This window comes from Cyprinodon tularosa, unplaced genomic scaffold (genome assembly GCF_016077235.1).
Source record: "Cyprinodon tularosa strain WSP-4 unplaced genomic scaffold, ASM1607723v1 ctg129, whole genome shotgun sequence".
NCBI classification, from domain to species: domain Eukaryota; kingdom Metazoa; phylum Chordata; class Actinopteri; order Cyprinodontiformes; family Cyprinodontidae; genus Cyprinodon; species Cyprinodon tularosa.
Genome location: NW_024038103.1, coordinates 268,237 through 294,080, shown reverse-complemented (window position 1 = coordinate 294,080; position 25,844 = coordinate 268,237). Strand labels below are relative to the sequence as shown.

Sequence of the window (25,844 nt, the reverse complement as noted above, 5' to 3'; positions counted from 1 at the left end):
AAATTCATATAGATAACAAAAACTATTACTGTGCAGTTTTTTCTGTTTCTAACCAGGAAAATATTCTACCATAATGATCTGCGACCTTAGTGCTTACTAGTTTTTAATGCCTCCTCATGTTTAATTTTGCATTTTATTAGCTTTTTAACTCTGTCTGCTATTATTTTGGCAAAAAAAAAAAATCAAGAGTTGCATTATCACATAATTGATTTTGACTTAAGAAGGTTTAATAACCTATAAGACTCCAGGATTTGATCTGCATCATATTTAAAATTACTTTAACAGACATTTAATCCAGCTAAATGTCACATGTGTGCCTGTACATTAATCTGATTAAAACAGACAGAAAATATATAATGTCATGTGCTTTTAAAATGTTCTTAAAATTAAGTTCTAGTTTATTTAATTTAAAACGGTAGTGAAGGCTTATGTGTCAAAGCAGGTGTTTGTTTTTGTTTTTTTTTTTATTAAAGGAGAAAGCGGTGTGAAATTTACTTTAAAGTTAACCAAAATGATTCTCATTTATCACCTGGGATGGAAGTCACTTTGCTTATAAGCAATTAGTTTCCTACAACAGCAATGTCTTTGTCAAGGTTTTTTTCTTTAAAATCCACAGGTACAACAGGGAACTACATTAGTGCATTGTGTAGACCATTTACTTCCTGGTTTCTTAGCCAATCATATGAGAGTTTCCAGGGTTGCCAGAACATATATCAGCATTTGGTATTTTATGTTTGCAAGAGAGCAACAAGAGCAGTAAGTCAACCTGAAATTGTTTCAGCAATACCAAAGAAGCCTCAGCATATTACCAAATTATTTGCAAAACAACTTACTTTGGCCTGATAGTCTTCACTTATTATCTTGTATTTAGCTGAGGTAGGTACTTGTCCTCTGGACTTGGCAACCTGCACCAACACTCTTTGAATGGCAATACGTGTTTTCTCTGTTGTTTTCCAATTTGAAATGCTAATTGTCATAATTACTTATTGCTCCTCAAAGGTACTTGAAACCATTAGCTATCACGCTGTTTTGATTAAATAATTTTGTCTCACATTTATTTATTACAACTGGAGAACATAAAAGATCATAAATAATAATTTATGTGTTCTCTTATCATTGGGATCTATGCAAAACCCTCATCTCACATTTAGAAAGTGAAAATCTGTTTTTGATGGAAAGATATGGTCGGTTCAATAATAGGAGTTCATGATATTGGAGCAAAAAGACAGCGAAAAAACTAGTATTACTATAACATATATGGGATATTCTAAGATAACCTGAATGTTGAGATTTTATTGCTTGGTTTACAACAGGGAAAGAAGGCTAATTTGCTGCTGTGGGAAACAACATCAAGTACTGTTTAGACAAAAAGTAAAATTCTAATCCTCCTTTGGCTGTTATCAAAAACAAAAATATTTTTAGGTTTGGACTTCAGAAATGATGCAGAACGTTTTGTCCATCAGCTTGAACAGGCATTTAAATATTTTTTTAACCACAGGCTTATTTTCATGAGTGGTCTTCTGCCGATATTTATGTCATAAATGTGAGGGGTTTTTCTATTTCGACTGTAACTAAATTTTTTTTATAACTTGCTGATCTGTGATGCATTTCAATCCATATAAAAAAAACAAGATAGAAAATAAATTGCTTATTTAATGCTTTTGTTGGATTTGAAGAAATCTCAGCTTTTTGGTATGAGGTTTAATAAATAATTACAAAATGACTAATATAGGAAGAATTTAAATTCTCTGAGCAGTGTGGAAATTAAATGATATGGACATGCAATTGACAGGTCACCAGTCCATTGCATGTGTTTATTGTTTTGTATGTGTTTCTCCCCCCCTATGGGATGTCATGATAAGAATAAAAATGGTAGGTTTGCTACAGTCTTATAAGCAGTCTTCCTGTGTACAATTACATTTTGTATGTAAAGAAAGTTAGCCACATTCCACAATGTTTGTAAGGAGAGCACCTGCTTGTTTAGATGATGTCACCATAAACACGAAATGTCTGACCTAATGCACTTACCCAGGGACTTTTTTATTCAGAACCATTATAGATCTGTGGAAGTACCACCTAATTTAAAAAAACGTTTAAAAACATACAACTATTTGATGCTTAATTTCCTGGTGCTCTATAGTAACTAAATCATGTCTGGGAGTTACATTTAGTGGAGAGCTGTCAACTTGTACATTGTATAGGATAATGAGAAGGTTTTTATTTTTGTATTTAATGTGTATTTATTTATATAGATGCATTGTTTCTGTTTGCTTTGTAAAAGGTCCCGAGACATTTATAGTGCTTCTCTCAATATGTTATTGTGTTAGTTTAAATGATCACATCAGTTTAAGTTGTTTTATTTTTTAATTTAGTTGTTTAGACACAGATTATATTTCAGTTTCCAACCAATGTATCCAACTATTTAAATACATTAAATTTAACCTTGGTGCGCTTGTTGGTTGTTCATGGTTTCTGCAGGCAGAGTAAGGAGTCTCAGCACAGCCCTGTGGTCTCTAACCCACCTCACTGCCCTGCACCTCAGTGACAACTCCTTGTCACGCATCCCGCCAGACATTGCCAAACTACACAACCTGGTGTACCTGGATCTCTCATCCAACAAGATCAGGAGCCTGCCGGCAGAGCTCGGCAACATGGTGTCTCTCAGGTCAGTGGTACCAGCTTACATAATGCAATTAGCGCAGAGATAAAGAAAGTCGTCACCCCAGGTCACTTTTGCTTCAGCATTTGGGCTGTTTATAATTTAATTGTATAAATACAGAAGTATGATGATTTTTGGTAAAAATCTTTATCCAGGCTGTGTAGTAAAAATGTTCAAATATTAGGGCTGCAACAACGAATCGATAAAAATCGACTTTTAAAAGCGTTGGCAACGAATTTCATCATCGATTAGTTGTGTCGCGCGATTAATGCGTCATCCGCCACCGTCGTCATTGCCGTGGGGCGCCTCCCCCATCCCAACCCTGTTCTCCCGCGGCGCTCCCGCAGGAGTCCCTCTCAGCGCTGCAGTCAGAGCCGCAGGATTGCAAATGAAGCGCGCATGCGCCGGGATTGACGGCGCAAATTGATCACAATAATTAAAATAGCCTGCGCTTTGTAAAGCGAAAAAAGTCGTAACATGCAACTTTTGTAAAGACAAATGAACATGGCACGGAAGCACCACTGTTATGACGCAGCACCTGAAAAGAAAACATGCTGGAGCCTTCAATGGCAGTGAAGAGAGCTGATCAGCAGGGTGAGCGACCATGTTTGTTTCGTTTTAAAGTGGGGAAACGTAACGTTAGTTTCTCAGGAAGCTCATCTGATGCTTTCCTTACCTTGTTAGTAGGTTACAGACAGGGATAAGGTTGAATACTTATTTTACTTTTAATTTCATTTGAATTAGCTTAAGCAGCGTTTATATTTTCTTTATAATAAAATTAACTTGCAATTTATGAGGGAAAGGCTTTTAAATCTTCTGGCAAAGATAAAGTAAAGAAGATCCTGCAATTTATGGAAGTAAAGCAGAATAAAATCCAGCAAGATCAGTAATATGTCAATTAATTATTACCACATTTCCATGTAAATATCTGTCTTTGGAGAATGTGTTTTTTAGCACCCCTAGTTCTCTCATTTTTATTCCAAATACAATTTATAATTTGAATCACAGGGTTATTTTTTATCTCTATGGTTAAGTATTTTCTCAACTTTAACTGCTATACTTTAACTGCTATACTTTCCTGTCTTAAAAGGCAGAACTAAAAAATACAAATTTGTTGAAATGGGGGGACCTATTGTTTGAACCCCTTAGGGGCTTTTAAAAACAAAACTACCTGTCTTTTTTGCGCTTTATGAAACAAAGTAGCCTATATTTTGTGGATGTACAGCTACATTTCTCATGTAAGTTTGCGTAGTTTTAACACAAACATTTATTTTTCATATTGCACCAGTACAGTTAATGAGCAACCTGTACTTGTGTGCTTGTTTGTTCTGTCTAAAATGTTTATTTTGGAATAAAGAGGTTAATATAAAAAATATTTTTTGTCCGATTCATCGATTAATCGAAAAAATAATCGGCCGATTCATCGATTTTTAAAATAATCGTTAGTTGCAGCCCTATCAAATATATATAATATATTTCTGTTTTTGTTTTTTGTTTTTCTTTTTCATCTAATCCTCACCTTTCCTCTGCAGGGAATTGCTTTTAAATAACAACCAGTTGCGAGTTCTCCCATTTGAATTGGGAAAACTTTTTCAGTTACAGACACTGGGGTTAAAAGGTAGGTGTCTTCCCAATGTTTTTATTTATATGTATATGTTTTATTTTTTCTATTTGTTTCTTTTTACCTAGTACTCCTTTTGTGTGCTTGGCAGTTGCATCAGGCTGAATATCTTTCTTTCCAGGAAACCCACTTGCACAAGAAATTATGAGCCTCTATCAGGAACCTGATGGCACACGGAGACTGCTCAGCTACTTGTTGGACAATCTGGCGGGGGCTATAAAGCGCAGTGAGTTTCATCCTCTGCTGATCGAAGACAGGAGCCAGAAGTGTGTTTTTTTTCCCTCTTATGTTATATATGCATAAAAAATACAGATAAACTCAAAAGGTCAACAGATTATTAGGTAGATTTTTGTAAATTCCTGTTTTTTTTAAGTGTTGCAGAGATGCTAACTGTTATAATAGCTCTCTCCTTTTTTTCAAGTTTTTCTCGATTTTTCACTTTACTTTTTCTGCCCATTTGTACTTTTGTTTTATGCCATTTTTAGTGCAAGGGTACTAAACTCACCTTGGATGATCTTTGTTTTGAGCCTTTTAGACCATCCTCTGCTTTCAACGGGCCTGATGCAGGTGACTGCAATTCAGTGAAAGCTTGTTTACTATCCATTTAATAAATATAAATATATATATATATATATATATTATATATCTCAGGTGAGCGACAAATCTAAAACATAGCGGACATCGTCCTTCGAGCCCTGGAGTTGAATGCCCCTAATTTTGCTCAAATGATTCATTATTTGAGCCATGTTGACTTGTTTTTAAGCACTTCTCTTTTGATTTTTCTGGTTTCTAATTCCGTTGCTGAGCAACCAGAGGCAGGGCAGGTTTTTCTTTAGATTTTGTTCTTTATTCATATGGTAGGATTTTTTTTTTTCTTTTTCTTTTTTTTTTTTTGTAGTGATAATTAGTCTGTTTTTCATCTACATCTTGGGGGGTGTGATCATTTATTCTCCAGAGGAGCTGCTTCAGTACCAGCATGGTGCTGGAATTCCCTCTGTGTAGATTACAATGGATGTAAGGAGGAGAACTCAGAGTTAAACTAAAGGAGAGGAATAAGAGACACAGAGGATTTAAACCCTTTCTTCCTGCAGTCATTATGGGAAATGTCTTTTCCTAAGAATGGGGGATGATGAACTGGCAACTAAACACCAGTTAACTCCTAGGGAATCTAGTTTAATCTCCTTCACTGATACAAGGATAGAGATTAAACTTGGTGGTTTTTCAGTTGTTCAAGCTGACAGAGGGAATCAAAGCGTTAAGATAAGAGAGAGATCTTGCTATCTTTATTAACTTCAAATGGTGTCATCTTGGACATGTTCAATGTCGGCTGCTCAGACTATTAGCTCAGACTATTAGCTCCTGGTGGTTAACCAGTTAACCAGCTGGATTGTCATACTCAATCATTATGGCAGACTGATGGTCTGGGCCAATGTGCTGTGCAGACTTGGGCTGGATATGCTAAGGCTCTCCAGGAGTTTGTTCAGATAAAACTGGGAGCTATTCCATCCATGACTGTCTGGTTCTGTGAGGACTCCATTGTATCCACCACTGGATTTTTCTGTAATAAGTCTTGGGGGAAATGGAGGAATTAAGGCTTTGTTTGATCAGAAGAGGAGGTAGTTTGCGTCGGGACAAACTGGCTTTCCAGAATGAGCACAAGAAGATGAGAAATATGTAAAGAGGGAAAAACCTGGATAAAGGAGATGTGGAACTTTTTTTATTCCTTTACAAAATGGAGGGAAACCAGGTTTTCTTTTGAGCTGAATCTGCTTTTTTAACAAGTTTGAATCGTCTCCCACTCCAGTGAACTCATATTTGGAAGTTAAGTTGATTGTTATCAACTTAACATCTAAGGTTAATAATAAGGATCACTGGCTTCTGATCCAATCATGCCTGCTATCTATTGGCTGGCTGTGCCTCACTCTCTCCCCACCACCAGGTACAGTGGGAGCTCTCCTAGCTCCAGGGCAGCAAAGCTGGTGGATCTGATGATTTCTCCTCCCAGTAGGTCTGGGTGTTCGAAACGTCACAATTTAACTCGCTATCAACTTTAAAATATTGATCAGAAACTGGGCGGCTGGGAGAACTAATTCATTTAAAGGTTTTTTTTTTTTTTTACTGATTTTGAATTGGGGAAAAAAATTATTGCTATGTTGATATATTAATCCACATTTACCTCCTGGTAACTAAAACTTCAGCCCTTCCTACTAAAAGCAATACTTCTCAATATTCGCCTGAACCCAAACACTACTTTCTGCATCACTGACTGCAACCACAGTAAGTCAGTCCTGGCAGCCGTTTTTCTAATTTTGTAATCAGAAATACTGGAGCACCCCAGGGTACTATATCAGCACCATTTCTCTTCACAATGCTTACTTGCATTTAAAATCCTGTCCATGTCACAATCTCGAAGTTCTGTGACAACTCCTCCATTTCAAAGGTGTCATTGAGGACAGCAAGGAGTACAGAAGACTGTAGACTGGTGGCACAGAAGTTATCCGTCAAAAGAACAGAGGACCCTCTATGCCATGTTTTTAGGAATAAGACGGGGTGGAAATCTACAAGCTCTGGAGAAATTGGTCCTTTAGTGGGTGTGAGTGGTCGTAGTAGAATTTCTGCCAGTGTCATCTTTTGTAAAAGTGGGATCAAAGGTCAAGAGGCCAACAAGCTAGATAGGTTGGGGAGGTCTCAACAGTTTTAAGTTGCCGTGTGTTGGACGAGGTTGGTGGGGAAAAATGAGAACCATTCTGATAAACCTTCACCCTGTTTGAGGAACTGGACAGTTCTGACTCTTTAGTGGCCCTAGCTGCTGGTTTAAATACTCATTTGTTCTTTCTGCTTTTGGTCTACAGCAAGAAGTTATTCATATGTATGGAATATAATGTGCTTTTATCTGTCCTGTTAAAAATATTGCTAATACTTCTTACGTTATTTCTACTACAACTATCACCACAAACTACTATTATAACGACTGCTCTATTGCTACTGCTAATATTATTATTATTAGAGCTGCTATTGATATTGCTGTTCGCTCTTTTGTCTATTATTACTCACGTCGCATATGCAACTGTTAGGTTTAAACACCAAACATTTTATGCAGTAACCTGTACAAAGGAAAACACAGAGAATTTTAGTATGCTTTACTTGCAAGGAGAGTGATCAGAGACTGTTCAGTTACAATTCTCCAAACCACTCTGAAAAAGTCTCCGCTCTACCAAGCTTTTTATTAAGGAAACGCCCTGGCTACAATGTGGTTCCGACTGCTAAGGGGAGGGGGAAGGGTGAAGCCAGTCGGAACCAGAAGGGAGGGGATGAAACCCAGTCGGTACCAGAAGTCTGCATAACATCATACAGTATCATGAGATAAGAGCTTTCACTCCTTTCTCCGGTGTTAGTGAGTGCATTTCCCCGTGTTTTCTCCTTGCTGACCTTGAGCAGCCAGCACTCCATCTGCACACACTAATAACAAGCATTAGAAAGACAGCAAGTGAAACATTTCAACACTTTGTGTAATACAAGTATACAGGAATATGCAAATGTATAAATTTGAATGTATAAGTATAATATGATTAAAGTAGAATAACTTGTACAATTAATCCAACATTTCCCCCCTGTTTATTCACTTTAAGCTATTTATTTTATCATTCAGTAGTTACTTCTTTTCAGATTTTCAACTATGAAATCATGTTTTAGCTATTAAAGGGTACACTCAGAGGTACTTTAAACTGGTGGGTTACTGTTAATGTCATTGGAATTAGGATAAAAGTCAGGAAAATGCAAAGAGATCTCATCTTCTGCGCTGTCTTCATCATCAGATGGGTATTTTTCAGTGGGCACGAGGGCATACATTTCTGCTTTCATGGGTTGTATTGCCGTGGTAATCAGTCTATTTAGCAGCGCTCTAATAAATGGAATACAACAACATCCACATAAGGTCAAGATGGCGGCAAATACAGCTATAGACATTAAAATAGAAAGCACCAATTGTTTGTATTTACCAAAAATGTCTCCAAATCCATCCCACATTTTTGTGTCAACTCCAGAATGGTCTTTCATTTTGCTGTTAAGAGAGCGAAGGCCTTCAAGGGCCTTTGTGAGGCTGCCATCTGCAGCGGTGTTGTTGGGAATAAAGGTGCAACACTGATCTCCAAAAATAGAGCACACACCACCTTTTTCAGCTAACAACATGTCAACAGCAATACTGTTCTGGAAAGCCATCAGAGAGGTAGCTGACAATTGTTCATGGACGGCGGAGAAGCCTCGTTCTGTTTTATTTCCCAGCCTCTGGACGTTATAATGGATGTAGTTGATTCTGTCTAAATTTTATTTAGAGTACACCACCAGCATAAAAAAGATTCAAATCCTGCAGAAACTTGATTGGCTAGTTTATACTCATCAGGAACACCTCTGGGTACACCAATGCTATCAATATAAGTAGGGTCATCTCCACTCCATGCATTTTCAGATGCCCTCCTCCTTCTAGTATGCTCTGTGTGAGGTAAAATGCTGTTTGCAGTTGTCAATAATTCATCCGTTGTGAGTGATGTAACAGAAACAGGTAAAATCAAAGTGACAGCAGCACATAATCCAGTGGTGTTACATGGAAGTTTGTCAAACAATTTGTCATCTCCACACCACCACCAGATGTCGCTGCGGGATTGAGGTTTAAAAAAGGTGGATACCAGTAAAATACTTGCACATTGTGTTTCATTTAGTGTGCCTAGTTTCGGGCCCACTCCGGTCCTGTTTACACAGGTGAAATTTGCCACAGCTACTTTTTTCAAAAAGATTGGTTTCTTTTTCTCAGTTGTGGTCAGGGGATAGATGTTATCCCAATAGGTGCAATTATCAGATGGGACCGTATAATTCATTATATTTAGAAGACATTGAGGAGTTATGGTGGCAGGAACCACACGTAACAGCGGTCTGGCTCCCATACACACAAGACAATCATTAGACACTGTTTTAGCTGCTTGTTCTGCCATTAAAAGCCAGTTGTTTGTTTGCCCAGAGATTCCAGTGATGACTTGAAACAATTCATCTGTTTTAAGCGGACCATTAATATTTTGAATTTTTATCTGTTCACCTTGGGCAGAAGTAAGAATCCCTTGTATCTCATCTCTTTCTTGTGTAATATTTACGGGGCACAAATACAAAGGCCAACATGGATCGGTTCCACTAGACCGTGCACATAGAAATGAGGAAGAACAGCCTTCCTTCTCAAGGGGTTCTGCTGTGGAGTTTATTGTCAGAGTGAAAACTTTGGAGGCATGGTTAACAGTGAACCCTGATATTCTACTCATCTATTTCTTAGCTAAAGGTGTCCATCCATATGATCCCTTTTTCCACTGTCCAGTGGTTCTAAATACGTCTCCCCAACCATTATGAGTTCTTTGAACTACGCGAGGAAATAGGTAGAAATCAAAACTGTGCCAATTTCCCGGGTCATGTTTAAATCTTTGCGAGAATGTTTGAAAAAGAATAGTCACCAAACTGATTACTCTAGTAGAGTTATAGCAGAGATAGACGTCCCTTTTACAAATAGCTGGATCATGAGGGCAACAAGAATCCTTGCTCTGAGCGAGAGCTAAAAACAAAACTAATATGAATAATCGCAACATCATCTAGGTTCAAACTTCAAAAAGTGTTCTATGGATAATCTTTTTACACAATGGTCTACTTCCTATGACCTCTCGGCAGAGTTGTTGAACCTTCACCAGTTTGAGATGGTTGTATGCTAAAAAATACAACCCCCTTTGTACGATGGACTTCCTCTGAAGGTCGGTGAAGGAGGCCAAATGTGTATTCTATAACAGGTACCACAGGTACCACAGTAGAATGCTAGGCCGTAGTGCTAAGCAGTACGGTCAGGTTCCACAGAATAATTAAGAAAGTGATTTTACTTATTACTCATCTGATCTAACTATCACTTTCTTGCAATCCATTTAGAAAACAAATCTATTATAACCAAACAGAATTGAAAGGATAAATAGGTTTAGGGAAAGCACCTTTTTTAGGTCTTAAATTTCCTTGAAGATTATGTTTAGCACATATTAGACATGCTTTACAAAAGTTTTTTGCATAGAATATAAATCCATATGCTGTATAATGATGCTCAATGCTCAATCAATCCTACAATCCCCCCGTTTGAGACATGAGTAAAATCATGACTCAATATAGCAGCTCATTCAAAGAATTTTTTTATTTGGAAGGATTGGTTTATGTTCTGGTCACATATAGGTGCCATCATGGATTTTAAGATAGTTTGGCTGATTAACATGTTTGTTTCGTTGAATGTCATCCCCATTTCACATGTTTTTAATAAGAAATGTTATGTTTAATACAATGTTACGATGAAATTAGGACAGCAACTAACAATTATTTCGTAAATCGATCAGTCTATCGTTAATTCTTTCGATTAATTGGTTAGCCAAAAGTTCTGTAAAGAAGATTACTAATGACATTAAACCAGGTGAAACCAAAACATCTCCTCCTGAAGAGCTCCGGACAGAAAGTATTGACAGACAAAAACATTTTATAATCGTATTTGCAAAATGTTTATAAATTTATTTTACAGTTTTGGTATGATTACTGATCCAAGTGGGTTACTCTGTCGGGGAAAGCCAGATTTTACATGTATATTATGTTTCAGAGTCTCTATACTCCATTTAATGATGAATCACTAAATTTGTTTACGAATATGCAAATAATCAATTAATATGATTCATGTTTTCAGCCACAGATAAAATACATGAGATGGGCAACACAGAGTAACTACAGCCCAGATGTTCAACTTTTATAGTGAAGTTATTATTTTAATGAATGTATTATTTTGCTTGATACAGAGAGAGCATAGTAGGTAAAAATATAAGAGTGGGGTTTAACTCTGCACGATTCTATATATTCAGAAGAAAGTACTGTATTTACCGTCTGTCTCAGTTGTTCAAATAAAATCATTTACAAAGTGGAAAACAGTCCTAATTCCACATTCATCAGAGCCGGTGATACTCCAACATTGATAAACAGCATCTAGTTAGTGTAGTGCTTAAAAATGTTTATTAATGTAGCAAAATGCTCCTTTTCTCTTTAAACAATGAATTCCTCTCATCAGTACTGATGCTCATATCAAGCATAAAAAAAAAGAAAGGCATGCATAATGCATAGTACCAATGACACCAGACCAATAGTGTCCCTACCAAAGTTCAAATCAAACCTACGCCCTCGGGTGCCATCCTTCATTGCAGCGCCCCTTTTTTATTTATTTATTTATTATTTATCCAATTAAGTTTTTCATAGTCTTTATCAGGACCTGGAGAGTCTTTGTGCCACATGGTAATATGTAGGTCATTCGGGCCATGTACTGCTGTACAATTTGAACAGATTGTCTTCCCTCCTGAAGCAGCGCTTCTCCGATGTTTAAAGGAGGTTTGTTGGGAAAGTCCAGAGTATAATGGTAATGTGGGATGCCCAGCCTCTATCTAAACAAAGCATAGAGCATCCCTGCCTAAGAGGTTAACTGGACATTCAGGTAAAGTCAGTACAGACAGCCGGCAGGAGAGTCCTTCAGGGTCTCTCAACCACACAAGCTGGATCTCCTGCACAGCCTTTAAATGACCTTGAGCTAATCGGACTATGACAGTCTCAGGTCCTTGGCCAGCACCTGGAATTTGTTGTTTAACAGTTGTTCTGCATGCACCACTGTCACACAGGAAAACTGTTGGGGTGCTATTCACATGTATAGTTAATACAACTAATCCTTATTTGTGCATATTAATTATGTTTTTGTTTTAAATGCTTTGGCTAAAATGCCATCAGAAGGCTGATAAATAGAGAGGAAAAAGGAACAAGAACAGAGGGACAGAACCTAGAACAAATAATGAATGTCTATTCTATTAACATTTCTCTATCTGTAGAATGGGACTGTTTTATAGGTTTTCTTGTCAGGGGGGGGGGGCCCTGCCCATCCATGCCCAGGGCCCCAAATTTCCTAAATCCGCCCCTGCCTATAGACCATCATGACAGGAAAAAATGGATTTTCAGCTGGCCCCTGACCCGCCAAAGGATTTGGCAGCTCAATTAAAGGAAACACTCAATTTCAGGTTTGGGTTCAGGGGCTGGCTGTGGGGAGATTAAGCCTCCCCCCATATCTTTTGACCAAGCCCCTACAGGTCCCCCAGAACGGGTAACCCTTGTGGAGGTGCTGGGCATAGGAGAATAAGCCGGTAGATTCTCAACTTTAGGAGCTGGCAAGACTGGGGCTGAAGCAGCAGCAGCACCAAGTTCATTTGGGTCTTGCTGTAAAGCTGCTTGTGCTTGCTGTAATAATGCTGAATATGGACCTACAGGTAAATCATCTTTACGATGGGTATGTGCAAGGGTATGGGTTCTTTTATTGTGGTTCTGCAGGCTCCTGTATCACACAAAATTTAACAGGAGTGCCCTGGACCATCAGAACTATTTCTGGTCTATATTTTTCTTTTAAAAAAACACATCTTCTAGGTTTAAGACATCCATATTTTCACCCTCTATCTCTCTAATAGAAAATGGTTGCTCATCTAGTCATGCTGAGCTTCCTGCTTTTGTGGTTTACTTTGACAGTGTCTAGCTATGTGGCCTTTTTTTCCACATGACCAACACGCTCTGGAATTATCAGTTGAGCGTGATCCAAAACCTCTTCCCCTTACACAGCCTCGGCCCCTACCTCCGGACTGCTGATAAAACACAGTGTCCTCTTCCTCCTGATAAAACACAGTGGATTCTTTATTTTTATTCTTTTTACTTTTTATGACTTTCTCTGCATGCAGGGCGTGATTTATATACTTTTGGAGTGTTGCACCACTCATCTCTATGTGGTGACGATTTACCCATTCTTGAATTACACATTCTTCCACATCCTTCTTTGAAGGGGGAATTCCTTCTACTGCTTTTCTAACATCTTCCTGTGTCCAGGTTCTGTATACCATTACTGTGGCTGGTTGTTGGGCATTCCCCTCAACCTGGCCTGCTAAGGGGTTTGGTAATTCTATTAAAGGAAGCGTGAGGACTGCTCCTTCACCTTCCAGGTTCACAGGCATCACTCGGGGTGTCCGTGGAGACAGAATGTCATTAAATATTGTCGCTAAAGTTTTTGACCAATCCCCTACAGAACCTTTGGACCTAGTAATATATCCCTGGGAGGTATCAGCTTGTGGAGAAGCTGCTTGAGGAGGGGCTATTTTCAATGGTGCTTCTACATGTTGTGGGGGAGTATATCGTGGAGGATCCCCCGTGGGTGAGAGAGCTGAGGGATCGGCTGCAGCGGCAGCACCTCCCATTGGTGGGAGATTATGTATTTGATGTATCAGGTTAGAATAAGGCCCTACGTACTCATCATCCTCCTTTCTATGAAACATAACTGATCTTTCCTTTTCCTTTTTTCTTTCTTCACTTTCCCTTTCTTCCTCTTCTTTCTCTTTTCTTTGTCTCTCCTCTCTCTCTCTCTCTTAACTCTGCGCTCTCCCTCTTCTCTCTGACCTGCCAATTTCATCCAGACCATGGTTTGCATGTAACCTTCTTTTGCCATCAAAGTGTCTTTATTTTTGCTCTTTGTTTTTATTTTTTGTTGCAAATCTTTTATGTTTGTGGTGCTCAATTTGCCATTAAAACCGTAGTTTTTATCCAGTGACACAATGGCTCTAACGCTGATGGGTCATCATTTTCGACTGCTTTCCAATCTTTGCACTGGAGTTTCTCTAATAACTTCTGTTTTTCTTTACTTTGCCCTTTTCCCATTTTGAACTAAATTTGGGCCCAGTGGGTTTTTAACACCTGTCGTGTTCTAAACACTGGGGCTTCAGACAAGATGGTGATCAACTACTTTTTGTGGTAAAACTCACTTCAACCTTTACAGGTGGAGTTTTCTTGTCTACAAACATCCACAAAAGCTCACCATTTAACCCTTGTCTTTTTGGTATGAAATACAGATATCTAGTGATATCTATATTTCCTTTCACACACACACACTCACACACACACACTGCGCAGTTAACTTTTACCTTATTTTAAACACAGAGGACGCCGCTATCCTATGCAGAATTTAACTAGTTTGCAACTCGGGGAACCTGCCCTTACAAACTAGGGGAGCCTGCCCTCCCGCGGACTTTAACTGTTTTAAAATTTCTGTTTTACCTGATAGAGTCTAGAATTGTCAGGGTTTTAGTACAAAAGGGGAATCTCGTGACCCCACGCTGAGAAGACTTCAAAAGGGGAATCTCGTGACCCCACGCCCTTCACTTCTATCTTCTTTTTTTTTTTTTTTTTTTATATTATATTTTTATAAATTTTTTATATTTTTATATATTTTTCTTCCAATAATTCACTCACTCCTTATTAAAAGAAAAACTACTCACAATTCTCTGCGTCCTCGAAATGCTTCAACCGTCGGACCCCAGCTTGTAAGGGAGAGACCAGTCCCGTAAAGGGTCTCTTTGCTGCGGCCGCAGGCTTATCTGGGTCTCACTTACCTGCTGGGGGTCGTCGGGTATCTTGCAATCCGGCTCGAAGGACCAATTAATGTTAGGTTTAAACACCAAACATATATATAATGTATAATATGATTAAAGTAGAATAACTTGTACAATTAATCCAACAGCAACCCTATTTTAGAATTGTGTGTTTAAAAAAAAAAATTTTTTTTTTTTTTACGTCTTTAACGACATTCTAGTAATGCCCCTGAACAACTAAAGGGACACTACACTAGTTTACTTTTTCACCACTGTAACTAAACACTGACTTGTTAAAATAAAAATAAATATAAAATTTCAGTTAAACTCTGCTGGTTTAAAGGATAGAAGAATTATGGAGTTGAGCGTCGTCGGCTCACCTCCAAGAAAAGCTGATTTGCACCATGTTTAAAAACAAAACTTTATTGCTCTTCATAATGAGCAGGTTCTCTCTTCTGCCCAGTACCCACAGAGCAGCCACCAGCCAGGTCGTGGATCTCACTCCAGGAACCGGACCGAACACGTCCAGCAAGTGAGGCTAATGCACACATATCATTACTTTTAACAGATGCTAACATTTTTTTCTAATTTTATCTTATTGTTTTGGTTTAAGTTTTTATTTATTTTATTTTATTTTTTTACATATTATTGCTGTTAAAGCAGAACACAAGCATATACATGTAGGAATAAAAATAGCCAAAGTTATCATTCTTTCCCTATTTTTAAGACAAATTTTGGCACCTCCTTGTTTCATTGCAGAATTTAAAGCTAGTAGCATCACAGATTTTCTTTTCTTACAATCATTCATATAGAAGATTTTGCCTATATTACTCTGTTAAACTATATGTGTAATTTTGTTTCTTTCACAGCACTGTTCTCTGTTATGTGTTACAATGTGCTGTGCGATAAGTATGCCACACGACAGCTATATGGCTACTGCCCCTCCTGGGCTCTAAACTGGGAGTACAGGAAGAAATCTATCATGCAGGAAATCATGGGCTGCAATGCAGACATCATCAGTTTGCAGGTAAGAAAAAATAAAGCATGCAAAAAGGTTTTGTAGTAGATGTATTTCATTTTATAATTTATCTTTACAAGGTTTAAAACCGCTTTCTGTTAAGAGTGTAAATTTTGGCCTTACATCACATGATTACACCAAATAAAACTCAGCAAGAGGTCATGCCTTATGCAGAAACACTGCTAAACAAATTCCCTTTGTGGGACATATTGCATAAACAGCCCAGCTCAGGTTGCAGCTTAATGTTACGAAATAAATATCGCTGACATTTATGTTTTACAATAACCCTTTGATTATATTGAAACTGGACAGTATATTACTATAAATGTAGAGATGAATCTTCTATGTTAGAATGAATTAAATCATTATCATTCAGTTTGATTCATTTCCTAACGAGGACCCCACTGCAGTTACTTCAATAAAGTAGAAAATAAACATCCTGTATGTCAGTTACAGTGGGGTCATTTTTGTGCCTTCAGCTGAAAGGGAAAAAGGTGCAGTGTTTTAATCAAACAAAATTTGCAAACAAATTGGATGAATTTATAAAATATAGAGATTGACGATTTGTTATTGTATGTAATATATCGTCTAATATAACAACTAATGGACGATTTTAACTGACCTGCATCCATCTAAAGCCTGGTTTATGCTCAGCAACCAGGTCGTCTGCATGTGTGTTCTGCACCTACCCCCCCTTAAAAAAAAAGAAGAAAAAAAAAAATTAAAACAAATGGAAAGGGAGCCAGTTAGTGGCTCTGTGTGACTGTCTTTTGGTTTGCACCCGAACACGCAGCGCCACGGCCGGTCTTTTGGAAACAATCACGGGTGAACTGTGTCATCCGGCGCTGGATGAGGGGTTGTAGACATCGAACAATCGCGTCAAACTGACACACAGACACCTACAATCCTAACTAGTGCGTGGTTGTCCCTCTTGTGTTGTGGCGTGGAATAACATAGCGCAGACCATGCTTCAAAATCGGGCATAAATCAAAAATATCTGCGTCATAGCTGCGACAAGCTAACTACAACACACGCTGCGGGAGGATACATTAGGGCTGGGCGATATAGAAAAAAAGCTTATCGATAAAAAAAAAATGCACATTGTTCGATATCGATAATTATTGAAAAGATTTGAAACCATATTTTATGTGCAGCTCTGCCTGGACTTTTTATAATATTGCTTAATGATTTAATTTTAATAAACACAAACACAGACTTCGAATTAAATCTTCCTTTAACCAACTTTTTTAACCATAACAGAATTGTTTTAAAGAAAAATAACTTAAGAGACCTGGGTTATGTTATTAAATAAAGAACAAAGAAAACAAAGAATAAACTAAAGTGACCAGAAAAGTGACCAAAATAAATATAACAAATAAATAAATGCCCCCCCACCGCCGCCCCCATTCTTCTAAGTAGGGCTGCAACAACGAATCGATAAAATCGATAAAAATCGACTTTTAAAAGCGTTGGCAACGAATTTAATCATCGATTAGTTGTGTCGCGCGATTAATGCGTCATCCGCCGCCGCTGTCATCCGGGGGAAGAAAAAAAAATATGGCGGAGCGAGTCAGTGCCGCAGTTGCAGTGTTGCCAACTCAGCGACTTTTCAGACCCCTCCAGCGACTATTTTTCAAAAAAGCGACTAGCGACAAATCTGGCGACTTTTTACGGTGTCACTGGCGGCTTTTGCCTGCCGTGGGGCGCCTCCCCCATCCCAACCCCTTTCTCCCTCTCCCACAGGAATCCCTCTCAGCGCTGCAGTCGCTGTTTACCCTCAGCGTCCAGACTGCAAATGAAGCGCGCATGCGCTGGGATTGACGGCGCAAATTGATCACAATAATTAAAATAGCCTGCGCTTTGTAAAGGGAAAAAAGTCGTAACATGCAACTTTTGTAAAAACAAATTAACATTGCACGGAAGCACCACTGTTATGACGCAGCACCTGAAAAGAAAACACGTTGGAGCCTTCGATGGCAGTGAAGAGAGCAGATCAGCAGGATGAGTAACCATGTTTGTTTGGTTTTAAAGTGGGGAAACGTTACGTTAGTTTCTCAGGTAGCTCATCTGATGCTTTCCTTACCGTGTTAGTAGGTTACAGACAGGGATAAGGTTGGCTACTTATTTTACTTTTAATTTCATTTGAATTAGCTTAAGCAGCGTTTATATTTTCTTTATAAATAAATTAACTTGCAAATTATGAGGGCAAGGCTTTTAAAGTTTAAATCTTCTGGCAAAGATAAAGAAAAGAAGATCCTGCAATTTATGGAAGTAAAGCAGAATAAAATCCAGCAAGATCAGTAATTTGTCAATTAATTATCTGCCACATTCCCATGTAAATATCTGTCTTTGGAGGATGTGTTTTTTTACCACCCCTAGTTCTCTCATTTTTATTCCAAATGCAATTTATAATTTGAATCACAGGGCTATTTTTATCTCTATGGTTCAGTATTTTCTCAAGTAGCAACTTTAACTGCTATACTTTCCTGTCTTAAAAGGCAGAACTCTTCTAGTCTAAAAAAAATGAATTTGTTGAAATAGGGGGGCCTATTGTTTGAACCCCTTAGGGGCTTTAAAAAACAAAAATGCCTGTCTCTTTTTGCGCTTTATGAAACAAAGTAGCCTATATTTTGTGGATGTCTTTCTACATTTCTAATGTAAGTTTGCGTAGTTTTAACACAAACATTTATTTTTCATATTGCACCAGTACAGTTAATGAGCAACCTGTACTTGTGTGCTTGTTTGTTCTGTCTAAAATGTTTATTTTGGAATAAAGAGGTTAATATAAAATTTTTTTTATGTCCGATTCATCGATTAATCGAAAAAATAATCGGCCGATTCATCGATTTTTAAAATAATCGTTAGTTGCAGCCCTACTTCTAAGCTGAACCTGGTTCAGCTTAGTTTCCTGCTTTAACCTGAGTTATTACTTTGAAGTTTCTGGCCCCTCAGCATTTTTCTCTCAATTGTTAGAACTACGTGGGAAACTGCCCAGAACTGAAAATGTATATATATTTTCCCGAAATTCCCGAAGATTCCTCAGAGGAGAGCCGCGCCGGGGCCTACACAGCTCGTACTCCTGCGGGTGTGAGCGGCTGAGATGATAAAAAAAAAAAAAAAAAGTTGGTTGTGTTATTGGACTTCGTTTTTACTGGTTCCCTACACATTTTACAGATGACTGTGGTTTGTTTTTGGTCCGACTTGCCATGACCGAAATACTGCCAGACTGCCGAACTACAAAAACCCTTCTTTGGAACAATTTCCTCCGCCTCTCCTTGCTGCGACATCTTCATGTGTTCTGTGTTTTGGTTTGAGAGGGCGGCGCTTTGTGACGGCGTGCCTGGGTCCGCGATTGTGATTGGTTGGGAGGAAGTAGTGACTAGCATAAACCTACATGCTAGGCTACAATGAGAAGGAAGTAAAACTGCGTTTCTTTTTTTATCAAACTTTTATCGACTCTCTTTTTTTCTATTGCGCCACACATCTATCGATCGATATATATCATTATTGAATTATCGCCCAGCCCTAGGATACATGGCCCTTAACTCTGAACACAAAACCAACCCTATTTCCCATGCTTATTTGCCTTTTAGATCTGGGCTCAACCTTGTTAGCTTAAAGGAATAGTACACCCAAAACATGATTAGCCTTCATTTTCTACTCACCCCCATGCTGAACAACACTCTGGAGTACTTTTTTGATATCTCAAATGCATCTGGAGATCTGGGAGGCGTCTTGCTGTCTGCTGACATTCAAATAATGGAGGTCTATGGTGTCCGAGACAGACAGGTCCATAAAAGTCCACAAAAACGTGTCAATGTTCCTTCATACTGCTCGTCCAATGTATTCCAAGTGTCCTGAGTGGGTAGCATCCAGAATTTACTCGAAACGAAGTCATTTAGAATGTTTTTAGAGCATAAACAGTAGTGTATAGGATTTCCTGAAAGCGCGCGCCTGCGAGCTCACGACACTACGGAAACCGCGGCAGACCAAACCAGATGAAAGTGCGCATTCAGCGTCTGCTCTGCCGATAATGCAAGCGTAGAAGAAGAAATGTGCTGTTTACCTGTGCAAAGAAAGAAACAACGAAAGAAAAATTTCTGAGGACTTCAGTGTTGAGGAAGAGCATGAGTTCTTTGCCAAGCTGAATGCGCACTTTCATCTGGTTTGGTCTGCCGCGGTTTCCGTAGTGTCGTGAACTCGCAGGCGCGCGCTTTCAGGAAATCCTATACACTACTGTTTATGCTCTAAAAACATTCTAAATGACTTCGTTTCGAGTAAATTCTGGATGCTACCCACTCAGGACACTTGGAATACATTGGACGAGCAGTATGGAGGAATATTGACACGTTTTTTGTGGACTTTTATGGACCTGTCTGTCTCGGACACCATAGACCTCCATTATTTGAATGTCAGCAGACAGCAAGAAGCCTCCCAGATCTCCAGATGCATTTGAGATATCAAAAAAGTACTCCAGAGTGTTGTTCAGCATGGGGGTGAGTAGAAAATGAAGGCTAATCATGTTTTGGGTGTACTATTCCTTTAAAGCTGTGACCTGGCATGCAGGTTAGAATAGAATGCAAAATCCCTTTATTGTCCCTCAATGGGGAAATATCACTAAATATAGACACACCCTGACCCTCCCATCATTACATTTACTACTTTACAGAATTTGTGTTGTAGAGCTTCTTTTAATTACAAAAATAAATAAATCCAAAGCTAATGAGCTCTAGAAAACCTGAAACATCTTAACAAATTCCCATTGAAACATTAGAGTGAGAAAACCAGAACAGCTTCCATCAGATTCACCCAAAGACACTGTACTTGAGAACATCTGTAAAAAATATTCTGACTTAACTATTATACTCTCCAAAAAGCTTTATAGCCTCATGAGTAATTTCAAAAATGTATAATGTTAAGTTTCATTTAGTTCTAGGATCCCCCCGCCATTTTCTGTTTTACTTTGAACACAGTAAAGACATTTTTCTTAAATATCATAACTTAAAAATCATGAATATATATCTGAACTTACCAGAAGACATTCATTAAATTGTATTGAAATGAATTGCTGACAGCAATGTTGTAAGAATTGGCGTTTCTAAGCTAAATATTAGAAAGTTAGCAGCATCGATGTAACCAGTGCTGAGTGTCTATGATAATTTCAGCTGGTTTCCTTGTCCAAACATTTGGTTATTATACACATATCTATATATATATATATATATATATATATATATATATATATATATGTGTGTGTATGTGTGTTAGTATCTGTACCGGCTGTGTTTACTGCTACTCATCTGTAATCTTACCTCCTCCTCAATAGGGCTGAAAAGAGTCGTACTAAAACTAAAAACAAAACCATTTTAAAGTTGGAGTTGAGTAGAGCCATTCGGCTGGGAAAGGGCCATACATCACCCAATCTGTCGGTCATATCGTTGTTATTGTTTTCTTTCAACACAAGATTATATATTCTGTTAAACATAGATATACACAAATCTTTCATAACATTTCATCACTTTAAATGTGATTGAACGGCCAACATGTTGACATTGTAAAAACACAAATCTGACTTTATAAAACAGTTAAGTTTTATCTTAATTTCCATATGCAGTTAATTTGTGTTGCATAAAAAAAAGATTTTAATAAGCAGCCAAAGCTAGAATTATTCAATATTCATAACAATGTTTTAAAAGCCAAAAAATCTTATCAGTCTGCGTTGTTGCTTCCTCGTGCATGGAAAGAGGTTGAGGAAATTTGTGCTGTTATAAATTCCAAAGTACAGCTATACTTAACAGTTTATGGTCTTTATTTTTATAACCCAGCCTGCTTCCTGCTTGCATCTGAGGCGAATAATCCAACATGATATATTTAGTGGGGAAACTAAAGCTCTGTAGTTCTGGTTGCATAGATTGGGTTTTAAACATTAATACAAACTATGTGTTTGAACACTTTGCCAGGGTAGTCATTAAGACGGGTAACAATTTCTTCTCTGGATATTAAAGTTAATTAGTGGAGTTGTAGGAAAAGAAGTAAAGGACAAAAATTATGTTGTATAATGTAGAGTCCTACTGATATGGGATTTTTAATGGCTTTAAAAGAAAAATATCCAGCATGTTGGCTAGGGCTGGGTACCGAACTTCGGTTCTTTTATGGTACCGACCGAAATGCTTTGGTTCTACAGAGTATTGAAACATGCCTCGTCTTTCGGTACCAAGTTTCGGTGATTGGCTGTAACACTTAACGTGATTGCGTTAAAAATACACAGGTGGTCACGCCTACAGCCAGGGTTCATGTGTATCTGTTGTGAACTGGTTGCAGCGTCGTGGAACCCCTTTAAAATGCCCCCCAGGTCAAAAGTGCGGCTTCACTTTATTAAGACTGATGCCAATAGTGCGCAATGCAATACATCGTGCACGGAAACAATTTAAGAGCAGAAAGTTGCTCGGTGTTTGACTGCAAGAAGAGCGGACCGCAGCCAGCGTGACCATCCTCCTCTCAGCAGCCCGTGGTCAGAGCAAAGCCAGAGCGGAGTGAATCATGCTGCTTTGAAACTGGACGCAGCAGGGCCAGCAAAATCACGTCTGCTGCTTCCTTTTTTGCTGCATGTACCAGCTTCTGACGCGCGGCTGAAGAAGCTTTGCTGCTCTGGCTGCGCGGTCGAAAAATGGCTCTGACGCACGTTGGGCGGAGCTACTCTATCCTTTATTTGCCTTGCAGCTATATTTGCTGTGATCAGTGGGAATAAAGAAGTTTTATTATGTTTTTAAGTTGGACAATCCACCTGAAAACTTAATCAGTGCAGTCAGTTCATCCTGCCTTCCAATATTTCTGTGGGAGCCGCTCAGACCCACCACCCCCCCCCCCCCCCCCCCCATACCAGCGGTGCGCTGTCAGTAGGATCCCATTCAACGGGCTTGTTTGTCAGACATGGTAATTTTTCTAAAGGAAAACTGCTAAGTAAAAAGGTCCTCACAATGTAATAGTGAATATTAGACACTGAAATTTTTTTTTTTTATGTAAGAGGAAAAATGTAAATGGAAAAATCTGAGCTTAAAATAAAACTCAAGATTTGTACTTTTTTATGTTGTGTAATTTTCTTTTTCTTCGAATTGATATTATAAAACTGGTATCGAAAAAAGTATCGTTCAGGAACCGGTATCGAAGTGAAGGTATCGGTATTGATACCGGAACCGAAAATTTTTGAACAATACCCAGCCCTAATGTTGGCAGATATTGATTTAGTTTTTAAGCTGCATCCATCAGCCCTTAGAAAACCCTACAAACTTTCTTCTGTGGCAGATTGTGGACATATTTTAATCCTCCACAACCTGATATGATCATGTCGCTCACTCCAATCCGCTGATTATCTGACCTGGTAGTTTGTGGGTCTTTTAATGAGAATTTACAAAATCATGCATCTAATGGGTACAAACTTTGGCTTTAATTTCAAAACTACATTCGGGGATTGGCGATCATAAACAATTAATAATATTAATAATGACATGCCACCCGTTAGTTTATAGAGGCACTAATTACAACATTGTTCCTATTTAAGCATGAAATCAGATTTTCAAGTTATCTCATGAAAATAGTTTGCTGAAGAATATTGTTTCGTGATGCAGTTACTGATAATTGACAAAGTGGTTTAGAAGTTGTATTATATTTGAAAGTGAGAGAAAACACAATAAAATTATTAAAAACACAATAGTTATTATAATTTATTATTATTATTATTATTATTATTATTATTATTATACCATAATTAAGACTACAAGAATTGTCCTAAAGTGCGTCTGAACAAAGAATAGGATCCAAGTCAAGTAATGTTTTGCCTGCAGATGTTTGTGCTTCCGTTGCCTTCATTTTTTTTCTGGAGCTCAAACTATACTTTATGATTTTACTACAAGGACATCATAGACTTATTCTGAAAGATGTTGAGCTAGCTTCCAGTGTCTGTCCTAGAAATGTTTAGCTTTTTGGTCACTAATTTATTTGTTTTTATTTTGGTTGACTTACAGGAAGTAGAAACGGAGCAGTACTACAATTTCTTCTTGCCAGAGTTGAAAGAGCAGGGATACGACGGGTTCTTCAGTCCAAAGTCTCGCGCCAGAACAATGTCTGAGTCGGACCGTAAACATGTGGACGGATGTGCAATTTTCTTCAAAACGGAAAAGTAAGTGGAGAAAAACAAAGGTGGCTCAAACCAGAGATGGCAAAAGTACTCACTTTCCGTACTTGAGTAAAAGTACAGATACTTGTGTTAAAAAATACTCTGGTAAAAGTGGAAGTACTGATTAAACTTCTTTACTCAAGTAAAAGTAACAAAGTACAGGCTTGTAAATTTACTTAAAGTATAAAAGTAAAAGTAGAAACCACTTTTTTCATGCCGTTGCCTACATTTTAAATGGATGTCTGCCAATAGGACTAGATCTCCGTTGTGTTCATTTTCAATCATCTCGTCGTCCATACTACTATGCTAACGCCACCGCCACCAAGCTGCAATGATTTGCCGCGAATGAATACCGCCGAATCTGTTGATTCATCTTGTAGTGGTGCGTCAATTGCAACGTAGATTCCCATCCAATTAGACTGAATTTGGTTTTTGTGAGAAAACGGCTCGCCAGCTCCCATCTCACGTCAGAGGAGGAGTAAGCAGATGACTTGCAAAAAGGTTGTAAGAACCAGCGGACAACAAAATTCCAGTTCAAAAGCGTGTAGGGGTTTATTTACTGGTGCAACGGTGAAGACAAAAAAAAAAAAAAACAAACAAAATACTTTCAAATAAAGAAAACAAAACTGGCCATTGCAGGCAATACAAAACACTGACAGCCTCAAAGCAAGCTGACTTTAAATATAGTCTCTCTAAGCAGACCTTCAAAAGCAGTCTCTCCAAGCAGCCCCCCTAAGCCATTGGGAGTGTGCCCCTTAAATAGACCCACCAATAATCAGCCAATTGGGACAGCCCAACTAAACAGGAAGGCAAATCGCCAATAAAGCACAGCTAACATTGTAGAAAAATAAATACAGACAATAGCATCATTCATACAAAAAATAATTAAACCATACTAACATTACCATTTCACCTACTTATTACCATGCAAACAATTATTACATACATTGAAATCCCACTTAACACCCCTGCCCCCTAATAGTCTTTTCCAATACCCTGGGACAATGGATAAGAGACTGGCATCGATGCGGTACGTGTTTCCACACGGACCAGTATGCTGACGGACTAAGGGAAGAAAATGTGTAATTTGACTGGGAAGTTTTATTGCCGACTACGGAATGTATATTAAAGCTGTCGCAGTGGGTACCTTCAGAGTTTGCTACGCTGGTGAGTAAGTAAAATGTTGAATGAAAGGTGACGTAATTTCGGAACTAGTGTAAATTACCGGGGGAATTGTTTGGAACTGCCGCCGCCATGACGACCGGTCTGTGGTGCATGCTGGGAAATGTAGTGAAGGATGTGACGCTGTGTGTGATAGACGGCGGCTACACTTTGGGAACCAGAGGGGGAAAACTGCTCCGTTTTCACAGTATTGATGACGTGAAAAATAATAATGGTAACTCCATTGAAATGATTCAAAACTAAAGTAACGAGCCAATTTTTTAAAATGTAAGGAGTAGAAAGTACAGATATTTGTGTAAAAATGTAAGGAGTAGAAGTAAAAAGTCGCCATAAAAATAAGTAGTAAAGTAAAGTAAAAATATCAGAAAAATCTACTTGAGTACAGTAACGAAGTATTTGTACTTCGTTACTTCCCATCTCTGGCTCAAACTGAGAACTAGTTCGAAAGAAAACCTACATCTTGATCCAGGACCAAACATTACTGAGAATTAAAACAGATTTCTTATTTTCTTTTCAAAACTTGGCTACTGTTTGATTTGCTTATCCAACTGACATCTATATAGATTTCTATAGATTTATTTATTTATTTTTTTTTTTTTCTTAATGAAATCATTCATTGGATTGATTTATTGCATTTTGCAGAATAAAATGTGAATAGATTGTTTTACCTTGAGTTTAATTGTGACATATACAGTGCAAATTCTGGTTTG

The 25,844-nt window shown here is 38.2% G+C and overlaps 1 protein-coding gene across 2 annotated transcripts in view; it reads left to right on the top strand.

The window, feature by feature from the left end:
* The window catches only part of LOC119777894 (CCR4-NOT transcription complex subunit 6), a 37,701-nt gene that overhangs the window by 1,310 nt on the left and 10,547 nt on the right, over positions 1 to 25,844 (top strand). The window contains exons 3-8 of one of the 2 annotated variants that reach the window (XM_038276897.1): positions 2,479 to 2,665; positions 4,192 to 4,277; positions 4,402 to 4,506; positions 15,207 to 15,293; positions 15,631 to 15,788; positions 23,801 to 23,955. In XM_038276897.1, coding sequence (XP_038132825.1) covers positions 2,479 to 2,665; positions 4,192 to 4,277; positions 4,402 to 4,506; positions 15,207 to 15,293; positions 15,631 to 15,788; positions 23,801 to 23,955 — 778 coding nt within the window. The remainder of the gene's footprint in view (positions 1 to 2,478; positions 2,666 to 4,191; positions 4,278 to 4,401; positions 4,507 to 15,206; positions 15,294 to 15,630; positions 15,789 to 23,800; positions 23,956 to 25,844) is intronic. The other variant, XM_038276898.1, reaches the window with a different exon arrangement.